The following is a 13784-nucleotide window of genomic DNA, read 5'->3' as shown; positions in this document are numbered from 1 at the left end:
CAGCTGTTGCATAAGCCCCTTAAGACATGAGAATTACATATATATTTTTTTATTTAAGGTCGAATCGAGAAGCAAATGAAGAATTATTTTACAGATTTATCCCACTGTCATTCATTGAAATATATTAATTTTTCACTTTCAACTCGCCTCCACTCAATGCCATGCATATGGCCCTATCCTCCCAAGTAATTGAAGAATTTTTTTTAAAGAAAAAAAAAATTAAGGCAATCTCACAAAAAGTCATGACGCCAGGGTCTAACCTTTGGGAGCATCAACATCCCAATTTTTTCTGCTTTCAAAGATCATTTGAGAATATCAGCATTCAATTTTTTTTATGTTGAGAGAGAAAGAGAGAGAGGCTGTCAAACTCCTTTGTAATAGTGACTATAGAAGAAAATTGTGACATTTTTATTTTATGAATTACATGGATAACGGATAGAAGCCTAGCTAGATGAACAAAATCTGAATGGTCTAAGTAAGGAACAGGGGAAAAAATTGAAAGAATCTATGCTGCAGTCAACCATCCATATACACAGGCAAATGAATGGGAATAGAGAATCTACCATTCTGCAAATGCTTTTATTGTGTGCTAAAGAACCGTGGTTCAATGTAAGAATTTCAGGAAACCCAAAAATCACCTAGAGCAGCTTCCCTCACCTATTATGTGTAACGGGGGCTTTTTATTGCACAAGATTCAGGCTTCGTAGATAGTCTTTTCACTCCTTTTCCCACCTTCCCAAGATGTGTTACGCTACCATTACCATGTGTGCAAGAAATGGTTGGCGAGTTAAAATATCCACAGCTGTTTGAAGTTCCCAGTCGTGAAGCCAACTTCTTGCTGCACTTTACTTCTGCAGAAGCCCAATTTGAAGCTTCCGGGGAGATGGACGTTTGGTTTGAGACAAGTTGCTGCAGCTCTTGAAGCTGCCATTGTAAATCCAACAAGTTTACAAAAGTGCATTCCAAGTACTTTTATTGAAAAGAGTTTACATAAAAATTGTTAAGCTGCACTTGCCTTGGTTTCAAACTCTCTAGTGAGTCCAGTGAGCAACACAATCTCAAGTTCATCATCTGAGACGCAAAATTCTGTACTTGGTTCTCCAGAGGATTCATATAATTTTGAACTCAAATCAGTAGCACCCAAGACATCACTTGATCCTGAAAAGCTTTTCAGGTTATCCTTGAGCAATTGCAGCCGAGTTTTGCAAACAGATATAGCTTTGTTACAATATGCAATGGCTTCCTCAGATTTTGAGTCCATTTCCAAACACAGACATATTCCAAAATTTCTGCAATTACAGTTAAGCTCCAATCATGCAGATGGAAAACAGGGATTTAGAACTCTGGACTAGACAAATAATGACAACAATTGATAGAGTAAGGTAATATGCGGCTGTTGTATAATGTAATAAATATAAGAGATGCCATAGTGGCCAAAAAATTGGATACACTTCAGCAATACGTCGACTATCTGGTTCAGCCATACGCTCCAATATGGATAGTGCTTTTGTATAGTCACCAAGAGAAGTGCTAAAATCATCTGCAGGATGGAAGATAAGACTAGCAACAATCTCCCCATATTAAACAAGGGCAAGTTATGAGAAAATAAATGATCAAGACTCATAGTGAGAAAAATTGAAACAAGAAATAAACAAACTTCTTTTGGATGCGGCATCCCCTAAGGAGAGTAAGATGTCGACTTTATCCAATGAATCAGTCGATTCATATTCAATAATATCCCTAGTTAAGGTCTCTACTTTATCCATAGTGCCACCTGGTTGCTTTGAAACAATCCCTCTAACAACATTGAGTACTTTCCATGCCAAATCCAGGTTGATATCATCTTTGTCTGTTTCTTCTGGCTTTCCATCCTCCAAATAATCTTTGATCCCAAAATTATCTGATATCAAATAAAAGCATAAAGTTAACAAAAGTCAGAGAGCGCACCTTGGACGCATTGCCTACTGTTTTTGGTGTTCATGCCGAGGCTTCATTATTCACACTCTTTGTTAACAGGTTCTAAGCAGCAGAAGTGCTAAATAATTATTATTTTAGTGTTTCCGGGGCTTCATATTCCTATTACCCTGTTTCTTTTTTGGTTGCACTGTAAGCAACAGAAGCGTAAAATAATTATTGTAAACAACCAAACTCACGACCAAGTCAATCACATATCTGCTAAATTCTGTTTGTGTGCCCATTAACCTTATAGATTTTGTGGGAAAACTATGAGATTATACTAAAATGCTCAGTGTCATAGTCTCACATTGGATATGTACTAGGGAGATCTTTAACTTATAAGGAGGGTATGGGCTCCAATTATGTAAGGTGCCTTTTATAGGACAAACTCATGAGAGCAATGGGCTAAAGCAAATAATATCTCACTGGAATTGGACCCAAGATCATTACATTTGGTATCAGAGCCACCCTAGGGATACTATCATGTGAGTGGATGTTATACAAAAGTGTACACCACTTTGATAAGGATGTTAAAGATCAGACGGGAGGGGTTGTTGCGGTCCCACATCAGATGTGTACTAGATCACTTTGATGAGGACGTTAGAGATCGGACAGGAGAGCCTGTCACAATCTCATATCGAATATGTATTAGGGAGATCTTGGGCTTATAAGGAGGGTTTAGGCTCCAACTATGTGAGGGACCTTTTATAGGACAAACCTGTGAGACAAATGGGCAGTAGCAGACGATACCTGACCGGAGTTAGGCCCAAAACCATTACACCTAGCCAAATGCACTTTATCAATCTTTCATATGTACCTTGTGTTGGAAACTAGGATTGAGTAGTTGCACGAAATTATAGCCTAGCAATTTTCATTAGCACATCAAACACAAAGCTAAAAGACAGCATTGACAATTGACAATGTAACAATCAAAATTTATCATAATACGCAAATGATGAGGGCGGGCCTTGGATCAACAGTAAGGTTCCTCCTTTGTGACTTGTCAGTCATGGGTTTGAGTCCAAGGAAACAACCTCTCTGTATAAAAGTAGGGGTAAGATTGTGTACACTGTGATAATCCTCCCCCTACTCTTACAAAGCAAGGAGCCTTGTGGCCTAAGGATGCCCTTTTTTTTAATGCAGATGATGAATTTCATCATAGAATGATAGAATATAAAGACAATGGATGGTATTTTGAAATGGTGACTACCAACAGTTTTGTTAGCATCATAAGATTGTTGCTCGGTTGCATGGATGACTACCAAGTCTTTTATTAATGCAACATGTGCAGTTATTTAAGTGATAGCACATGGATTAAAGCCCACAAAAGCACAAATAACAGATCATTTTCAGTGATGTAGCATATCAGAAGCATAGGCATTACCAAAGTCAAAATCTTCCTCTCTTTGCCCCAAATTCCCATCTTTTCTAGTAGTATCTACCATATCAGAATTTTGCTGGCAGAGAACTTGCTTGCGTGTAGTTTCCGATCGACCAGCATCTTCTTGATCTTTGAACAGCAGGGCGGACACGTAATGGCAGTATGCTGTAATACATTCTGGAGCAAATTCGCCATAGTGGTCAATCCTGAGAAGATGGAAATTTTTTTGAAAAGTAATGCACACATCTAAGTTCAGCTTAATCATTGTCCGTAGACAGAAGAGAAAAGAAAACTTACAACTAGATTGATTAGATGATCAATTAACTGATTACCAACAAATGAGGAAAAGTGTGAAAAAGAAAAGCCCAATATTCAAAATGAAGCCATATCTGAATTTAGAAGACAGTAGACAGCCTTTTGTGAGTTGGCATCATTCATGTCATAGGTAGAAACGATTATTTTCTCTACCAAGCTATATTTTAATTAAGAAGGAATTAATATACTCGTATAGGATAACTATGAGGTAATGACATCAGAATAAAAAGAACTCAACAGGCATATATTAATATATTTGTATGTATGTGTGTATATTGGCACACAACCAGCACTTGCCATGGCTGTGTTGAATCAGGGAAACTTTGCAATTGATGAACTTAAAGTTTTAAATTTAGTATGAAAAGAATAAGAAGAAATCATGAATCTACACTACAAGATGCATGACAATTTAAATAACCAATTAATTGCTCACATAACCAAAATTGCCAATTTATAATTCCAGTAACTAAAATGACCTTTCTTTGGCTTAGAAAAATGATGCTTTAAAGTCACTTTAAATAATCTTATTAGCTGGTCAAAAAGAATAAATAAATAAATACATAAAAAGAACATATATACAAAAATCAACAATTAAAAAAACTGTAAGAAAACAATCCACTTAAATTCAAAATGATAAAAATAATAATAATAAAAACTGCACAAGAGCATGAGTTCGTTAATTTGAAAATTCGCAATGACAAGAACAAATGAAGACAGCCTGATTATAAACAGAAACCGCACATGGAATTACAAGAATAAAAAAGGATAAAAGATTAGAGAGAAAGAGAGAGGTTCTAACATCACTTCTCCTGGAAGGTTCAAGAACGGCGGCAAAAAAACAGCGAAGAAAAGCAGAGATGACAATATAATCAACGGAACATCAGACGTCAACAGCACAGGAACAGAATTATAGAAATGCCAAAAGATAGAAGGAGCTAATATATATATAATTTTTTTTTAATTAAAAAAAAAAGGCCTAACCTCATACTGAGGGCACCGCGGAAGCAGTCGACGGCGGTGTCATAATCCTTGTCCTTCATCGCTTTCAAACCTTTCTCTGTGAAATCGGCCCCAATCTCTACCTCTTCGGCATCTTTCTCGGCGTTTCCGCCGTCGTCCTTCCTTTCTCCATTTGCAGCTGCACAACCATCTCTGTCGAGAGATGGCGAGTCCGCAACACTCTGTCCATTAGCTCCCGGAGACATCGCAATCGAAGCTTCAGAGTCCGTGGCTCTCTCAGAAGAAAGAGGAGGAGAAGAAGCCTTGAAGACGAAGAAGAACTGAAGCAAAATTTTGCGGGAGAATGGAGAGTTCTATGGAAAGATTTTGCAAAATCTCTTTTCTTGACTGAAATTTATGAAACGGAGAGTGAGCGTAACCGTAATGTGAGGCCGTTTAGGGGGCAGGCCCATTTAAATAGGTTTTTGCGCGCGGAAACGGTAACTTGTTAACCCGCTTTCCCGGTTTTCATTACGTTTTTCGTTTTTCTTTTTAAAAATAATAAAAAATAAAGTAACTTCTTAAATTAATAAAAAAATTTTAATTAGGGCCCATTTAATCATAAAAATAGCTTTTTATTTTTTATTTTAATTTTCTAAAAAAAATACAAAAAGTAACTTTTTTTTACTACTTATGAAATAAATAAATAATAATAAATAGTTTTGACACTTTTCACTTATAAAAATAATTTTATATTTTACTTTTAATTTTTAAATAATTAAAAAAATGCTATTTTATTTTATAATTTTTAAATTTATATAGAAAAATTGAAAAATATTTTTTCATTATTTTTTTTAGATTTTTAGTTTTTACTATGAAATTCAAGTCTTAGATTTTAATTTTTGTGGAACATGTATATAGTTTTTTTTTTCTAAATTCACAAAATAATATTTTTGCAAAAAAAAAAAAATCTAAAAGGGAACATAGAAGGTTTTAAATTTTAATTACATTATTTAATTAGTTTAAATTTTAAAGCATTTTCCTTTAAAATGTTTTAATAGAAAAGGTGATAATTATGGAAATATTCACCCAATTAATTGAAATGTTGAAAGTCAAAATATTTGTCGCCATTAATTTGGGGAAATTATAAGAGAAGTCGGCCCCTCCACGTGGATCGATCTCCCTCTTAATCCCCTCAAAATTTACCTTCTCTAGGGTTGCGCCCATCCACCGTGAGGAGACCTTCCCTGTCAGTCTACTCAAATTTTACTGTTTCATGGATTTCTCTCTGCCGCATTGTGAGGAGATTTGCATCACATGGATTTCTCTCTGCCGCATTGTGAAGAGATTTGCATCACAGCTGGGCATTGGATTTTGGTGTTTGGGAATTTTATTGCACCAAAATCCTTTGTTTTTCGTCTCTGAATTTTTTTATGTTTTGAAATTGTTTTTATTTGTCCTGTAAATCAAGGGTGAAAATGAATGAATGAATAAATATATGTTATATTATATTATATTTTATATATGTAGATGCATTCATCCATGACCTCTACATTTTGTCATATTGGATAGAAGCTAATTAAATGAGAAAATTTTATTGTTAGTCGTCTTCTCTATGCATCTATTGCGCGCGCGCACACACACACACATTCAGAACTAATATCCTCCCTAGCTAGTAGCTACACATATTCATAATTACCTAAATGTAAAATATGTCATTTTGATAAATTTATTATTATTATTATTATTGTTGTTGTTGTTTTTCTCATTGGTTAGTATAATATGCAGGTTTTGTGATATTTTTTTTTTGTTGAAATTAATTTACAAAATGAGAATATCGTATTACATGACAGTGATCAAGAAAGTGAAGAAGGGTGTTGGGACAAGGAAACAAATACAATTGACTTAGGTTATGATGGGGGTAAAGATATGGTCATGACAAAAACAAAACTTTTTTGTTGGAATGATAGTTAATAGTTTGGATGAAACATATAGTTTTGTATAATGAATATGCATGAGACTGGATTTAGTATTAACAAGGGTCAAAAAAGGTATGATAAGAATGAAAATAGCACTGTTGTGTATATGTTTTGTTCAAAGGGGGGTCATAAAGAATTTTCAAATCCAATAAAGGAAAAGCAAAAAAATAGGCTTGAAACAAGAATTGGTTCCAAGGCTAGTATAAAATTCCAAGGCATAAAAGGTACCAATCAATTTATAATAAGTGCATTTAGCGATGGACACAATCATGATTTTGCCCATCCTGAACAGAGAAGGTTTCTTAGATCGCATCAAAATATTACTGATGAACAAAAAGGATTATTAAAATCCGTGGCAGATGTAGGTATTAGAACCCACAACACCTTTTCTTTTATTGCTAAAGAATCGAGAGGGTTGGAGAATTTGGATTTACTAAGCATGGCTGTTATAACTTCTTGAATGGTCAAAGGATACAATTGCTTGACCCTAGGGATGCAATGGCCTTGGGGTGTCATTTTAAGGAGAAACAGTTGGAGGATCCAATGTTCGTTCTTTTACCATTGACAAGTTGACAAAGAAATGAGAATGACAATTTTTTTTTTTTGGAGAGATGGGAAGTCAAGGCTTGACTACGAGTGTTTTGGGGGTGTGGTAGTATTTGACACCACTTATAGGACAAATAAATATTATTTGGTTTGTGTTCCCTTTGTTTGTGTTAACCACCATTGGTCTAATATCTTGTTTGGGTATGCTTTCTTACTTGATGAAACAGCGGATTCATTTGTATGGACATTTTTAGACTCTATAAGAGGGGGGGTGGGGAACAACCCAAAACTATATTCAGGGACCAATGTCAAGCAATGACAAATGTCATTGAAAATATTTTCCTTGAATCCCAACATCGTTTATGCAAATGGCATATCTCTAAAAATGTCACCCAACATCTTGCCTCTCAGTATGCGAATCAAGAATTCAAATCACTCTTTAATAAATGTCTTCATATGAGAAGTACAATACATGAGTTTGAAGCTTCTTGGACTAAAATGATTTCTAAGTTTCAACTGCAAGACCACAAATGGTTGAAACAACTATACGGGCTTCAAAACAAATGGTGTCAAGTATTCAGCATGGAAACCTTTTCAGCAGGTATCAAAGCAACAAAAAGGAGTGAGAGCTTGAACAATGTGTTTCATGGGATGTTAAAGAAAACTATGAGTCTAATTGAATTTTTAAATCATTTTGATGACATGGCTACTAGGATGAGAGACACTGAGTTGGAGGAGGATTTTAGATGTTCTCAGGGTGTACCACTTGGGGTTGCATGTGGTGGCGCAATTTTAACACATGCCGCAAAATTATATACTCGAAAAATGTTCAATTTGTTTAACAACGAGTTTAATTGTATAAATTCATTGCTAATTCAAAGAGAATTTGATGTTAGGTCTAATACTACAATAGAATTTGTGGAGTTTGGGCGCAATCAGGTGTATATAGTAATATTCGAGCCTTCACCACTCACCATTAAGTGTAGTTGTCACTTGTTTGAGTCAATTGGTATTCTTTGTTGTCATGCTTTGAGGGTATTCTTGCAAAAAAAAAATATTGTACAAATTCCTAAAAAGTATATTCTATGAAGATGGTCTAAAGAGGCCAAAAAAAACAAAAAGGCATTTTTGAGACAACAAGGGTTTAATATGGTAATTTTTTGGATGAGAGAATGCTGAGGAACTTGAGGCGCAATACATTGATTCGTCAAGCCTATTGTGCTGCATGTTTGAGTGCCGAAACGGATTTAGGGACTAATATTGGGACGAGCATGGCTGCTGAATGGACTAGACAAGTCGAAGAAAAAATGGAAAAGATGAAATTTTCTAAATCCCTTGACTATGGGGGTGATTCGATTAATGTCCTACTTCCTCACACGACCTCCATGGATGTAGATGTGCCTTTGTTTGACTCTCCTTCTAAGCCTCCTAAAAGTGTTTCCAATGTGAGGCTTAAGCATCCTATGGAAAAGCATAGGAGAAATCAATGGAGAATTGCTTCAAAGGTTAACAAGAAAAAACAACCAACACTAGTGCCCATACTTTCAAATGCAAGTGCTCTTATACATCCATATATGGAAATGCAAACGTCCATTCATTTACCATTTCAGGTATATGTCATCTATAATTTTGAAATAAATATCAGTAACTGTTAAAGTTTCCTCATTCTGTTGGTTTCTTTGTTTGTTTGTTTGTTTTTTTTGGTAGGAAATGCCAATTGACTTTCAGTCTTCTAATTTTAGCTTCACCCACCTACTTCAAAGTGCCTCTACCTTGCCATTGACTTATAGTCAAGTATACTTTTTATATTTTCATTTTATGGAGATGTTTGAATTTAATATTTGTTTTTTTTTTATTTTTTATTTTTTATTTTAGGATGCAAAATAAAATACTCTTTGAAATAGATTAACTAGCTCTATTAAAAAGATAGCAAAAGAGATTTTAGATGAATCAAAGGGAAGATTCTCAAATAGTAAAGAAAATTGGTGGTGGGATAAATATGTACAAAAAATCATAAAGACAAAAAGAATTTGGTATAAAATGTGGCAAAAATGTAGAAACAGACATAACTTTGAAAGGAGGTAAAAAAAGATGCAAAAGGGACCGTTAGTGAAGCTAAATATAGATCATTTAATTGTTTGTATGATAGATTAGGTACAAAAGAAGGGGAACGATATATATTTAAACTTGCTAAAGCTAGAGAAAGGAAGAGCAAGGACTTAAGAAATGTAAAATGTATAAAAAGTGAGGATGATATTGTCTTGGTTAAGAACGAAGATATTAAAGAAAGATGGCGAAGTTACTTTAGTAAGTTGTTTAATGAAAACCAAATAGAAGGCTTAAGCTTAGAATTGTCAAATGATGAAAAGACAAAAAATATAAGACTTATTTGCAAAATTAGAGTTAACAAAGTTAAATTTGCACTAAAAAAGATGAAAAATGAGAAAGCTATAGGACCAGATAACATCCCAATTGAAGTTTGGAAATGCTTGGGTGATAACTGAATTATATGGTTAACTAATTTATTTAATACAATTGTAAAAACTAAGAAAATGTCAGATGAATGGAGGAAAAGTACTTTAATACATATATACAAAAATAAAAGAGATATTCAAAATTGTAATAACTATCGAAGAATTAAACTTATGAATCATACGATGAAACTATGGGAAAGAATAGTTGAACAAAGATTAAGGTTAGAAATGAAGATCTTATAAAATCAATTTGGTTTTATGTCTGGGAGATCTACCACATAAGCTATTTATCTTTTAAGAAGATTAGTGAAAAAGTTTAGGGAAAAGAAAAAAGACTTGCACATGATATATATTGACCTTGAGAAAGCATATGATAAGATACCTAGGGAAGTTCTATGATGGGTTTTAGAAAAAAAAAAAAAAAAAGGTGTATGTTGTAGGTATACTGATGTCATTAAGGATATGTATGATGGAGTAATGACTAGTGTAAGGACTATAGATGGAGAAACTAGAGAATTTCCAATTACCATAGGTGTATATCAAGGATCTGCTTTGACTCCTTATCTTTTTGCTTTAGTGATGGACCAATTGACTAAGAGTATTTAAAAGGAGGTTCCATGGTGTATGTTGTTTGCTGATGATATTGTATTAATTGAGGAAACTAGGGATGAAGTAGAGGCTAAGTTAGAATTATGAAGTAGAAGCTGAGTTAGAATTATGGAGAGAAGTTTTGGAATCTAGAGGCTTTAGAATAAGTAGAAATAAAACAGAATATATGAAATGTAATTTTAGTAATGATAGGAGAAATATTGGAGACAAAGTTAAACTTGATGATGAAAAAATAAATAACACTTGTAGATTTCGATACCTTGGATTTATTATGCAAGCTGAAGGAGAAATTGAAGATGATGTAATGTATAGAGTTAAAGCAGGTTGGGTAAAATGGAGAAGTGCTTCAAGTGTGCTATGTGATCGTAGAATACCCTTAAAATTGAAAGAGGAGTTTTATAGGACAGCTATAAGACCAATTATGCTATATGGATCGGAATGTTGGGCGACGAAGAAACATAATATCCAAAAAGTAAAAGTTGTTGAGATGGGGATGCTTAGATGGATGAGTGATATAATATTGAAAGATAAATTAAGAAATTAACATATTCGTAGTAAGTTAGGTGTAGCTCCTATAGAAGATAAGATAAGGGAGAGATGACTCAGATGGTATGGACACTTGCAACGTAGGCCTTATAGTGCACCTGTGAGGAAGAGTGACTTAATTACTGTGGGGGGCAATAGAAGGGGTAGGGGTAGACCTAAAATAACTTGGGGATAGTGACTAAGGATTTAATATCCTTGAATCTATCAAAAGAAATGGTCCATGATCGTATAAATTAGCGAAAAATGATTCATATAACCGACCCCACTTAGTGGGACTAAGGCTTGGTTTTGTTGTTGTTTGTTATAGGATACAAAATAAAGTTTTGGAGAATTCACACTTGGAAGACAACTAACTCAAGGATCCAGTTCGCACGATAAGTACTAATGGAGTTAAAAGCATTTGTGTGGAGCTAACTTTTGCAATTTTACATATGTTATTTGTACATTTGCAAAATTGATTTAGTTTATTTGTTGTTTAGTTTTTTTATATGTTATTCATGTCTTTCGCAATTTGGTGTTTTGTTTTGTTTTGTTTTTTGTTGTAACGATGCTGTTTTGTAGTTATGATTTGTTAAGAAACTGTAGGGCAGCAATTGCAGCTTCTGCAGCAAGAAAAGAATCATAGAATTGTGTTGTGTGGTAGGCAAAGACAATGAAAACAACATGAACTCCAAACTCTTTGGCCAAGTTATATACGGATAAAATCAGATCATATAGACAATATGAGGATTACTAGAGAAGGGATGATAGTTGGCAAATCATGCCAGAGAGCATGGAGGGACGGACTCCTTTTATAATTTCCCTTATTGCCATGGATTTTAATCATTCTTTTTGTTCATCAATAATATTTCGATGCAATCTAAGAAACCTTCTTTGTTCAAGACGGGCAAAATCATGGTCGTGTTCATCACTAAATGCACTTATAATAAATTGATCGGTACCTTTTATGCTTTGGAATCTTATACTAGCCTTACAACCAATTCTTGTTTCAAGCCTATTTTTTTGCTTTTCCTCCATTAGATTTGAAAATTCTTTATGACCCTCTTTTGAACAAAACATATATGCAATAGTGGTATTTCCATTCTTATCATACCTTTTTTGACCCTTCTTAATACTAAATCCAATCTCATATGCATATTCATTATACAAACTATATGCTTCATCCAAACTATTAACTATCATTCCAACGAAAAGTTTTGCTTTTGTCATAACCATATCTTTACCCCCATCATGACCTAAGTCAATTGTATTTGTTTTCTTGTCCCAACACCCTTCTTCACTTTCTTGATCACTGTCATGTAATACAATATTCTCATTTTGTAAATTCATTTCAACAAAATAATATCACAAAACCTACATATTATGCTAACCAATGAGAAAAACAACAATAATAAAAAACAGTTTATCAAAATGACATATTTTACATTTAGGTAATTATGAATATGTGTAGCTACTAGCTAGGGAGGTGTGTGTGTGTGTGCGTGCGTGCGCTGTAGATGCATAGAGTAGACAGCTAACAACAAGATTTTCTCAATTAATTAGCTTCTATCCAATAAGACAAAAGAATCTATTGGGTGGTGGCATTGAGATAGCTCTAGTGCAAGCCTTTTTGGGGTAGAAATAAAAACAATTTCAAAGCATAAAAAAATTGATAGTTAAAGAATAGAGGATTTTGGTACACTTACCTCTAAAGAATAAAATTCCCAAACACCAAAATCCAATGCCTAGTTGTGATGCAAATCTCCTCACAATGCAGTAAAGATAAACCCTTGAAACAGTAAAATTTTAGTAGATTGAGAGGGAAGGTCTCCTCACAGTAGATGGGCGCAACCCTAGAGAGAGTAAATTTTGAGGGGACTAAGAGGGAGAGATGCTCACGATCCAACCGATTTGCCATTGCACACGCAATACAAGCTTCCATTTCATTTTTCACATACTCGCTCTGTTTCCTATTGGAGGCCTCTCGCTTCTCCATGCATTGGATACCCTTCTACAATGAATTCGTCGTCGAACCCAGATCGCAAGTGAGGACCACGATGGCATCCATTGTTTCATCGCGTTCTCCAATTTTCTAGATCTCAGGCGAAGAACAAAGAAAGAGGGAGATATGGGAGAGAACAACATAGAAGAAGAACCATCTGAGCTTTCCTTTTCTAATACATGCCATGTATGAAAAATTTACAAGAGAGGCGCAGCTCCACGTGGAGGGGCCGACTCCTCTTATAATTTCCCATTAATTTGGGTATATGAAGGGATTTTCTTTGGCATTGAAATTTAATTATCATTTATCAAAAGGTTAAGTTAAAGAAGATATGATAATCTACCATACTAATTTTAGCAACAAGTTCTTGCCTACTCCAAGTTTTGAAAACAAGAGGAAGGTTGTCAAGAAATTCCAAAAAAGATTTTTAGAAGTTAGTACAGTCCCTAATAACACTGCTAGGGCTTTCAAAATTCAAATCTAAAATTAAAGATGACTAAACCAAAAGAAGACAAAAGTCATTATCCATACCATTTTACGACGAGATATATTTGAATGAGATTTTTTAAAATATGTAAGAATTAGGACTTAACATAAAATTTTGCAATGCATTAATCCCTGTTGTGTCTCATTGATATCTTTTCATGCAAATGGAATCTACAAAGAGTAGTAAAACATTAATTTTGCTATTTTAATAAGAGGGGATGAAAGATAAAATACCCACTAAGTAATTAATAAAATTAACATACTATTTGATTTAATTGATCTCCATGCACGTTTTAAAACTTAATGAACCCTTATTCAACTTCAACTATATATGTAGCCTCACATTGGACCACTAGTAACCTTCTAATGCTCACGGTTGCATTAACAAGTCTCTTTTTGCTTCACTCTTCATGCATCTGCTTGCCGCTAGTGACAACTTCATCATAGATCAACTTGGAGGGGACAAACACACCAAATCAGTACAATAAGCCTTCAACTTTATCTTAATGCTAAACAAATTGATTAATAATTTATTTTTATTAATTGAAGGTGTGGATATTTTGATCTTTTTA

At 34.2% G+C, this 13784-nt stretch overlaps 1 protein-coding gene across 1 annotated transcript; it reads right to left on the bottom strand.

Moving 5' to 3' along the window:
* Positions 1–1015: 1015 nt before the first annotated feature.
* On the bottom strand, positions 1016–5039 carry LOC131162910 (uncharacterized). Its single transcript, XM_058119527.1, has 4 exons — positions 4634–5039; positions 3341–3543; positions 1450–1900; positions 1016–1289 (listed from the first exon to the last, which is right to left on the bottom strand). The coding sequence occupies exons 1-3, from the start codon at positions 4855–4857 to the stop codon at positions 1614–1616; spliced, it is 714 nt and encodes a 237-aa protein (XP_057975510.1). The 5' UTR covers positions 4858–5039; the 3' UTR covers positions 1016–1289; positions 1450–1613.
* Between the last annotated feature and the right edge of the window lie 8745 nt (positions 5040–13784).

The sequence above is a fragment of the Malania oleifera genome, chromosome 8 (genome assembly GCF_029873635.1).
Source record: "Malania oleifera isolate guangnan ecotype guangnan chromosome 8, ASM2987363v1, whole genome shotgun sequence".
In the NCBI taxonomy this organism is placed as follows: domain Eukaryota; kingdom Viridiplantae; phylum Streptophyta; class Magnoliopsida; order Santalales; family Ximeniaceae; genus Malania; species Malania oleifera.
The sequence above is the reverse complement of the archived record's forward strand: the minus strand, read 5'-3'. Positions and strand labels throughout refer to the sequence as shown.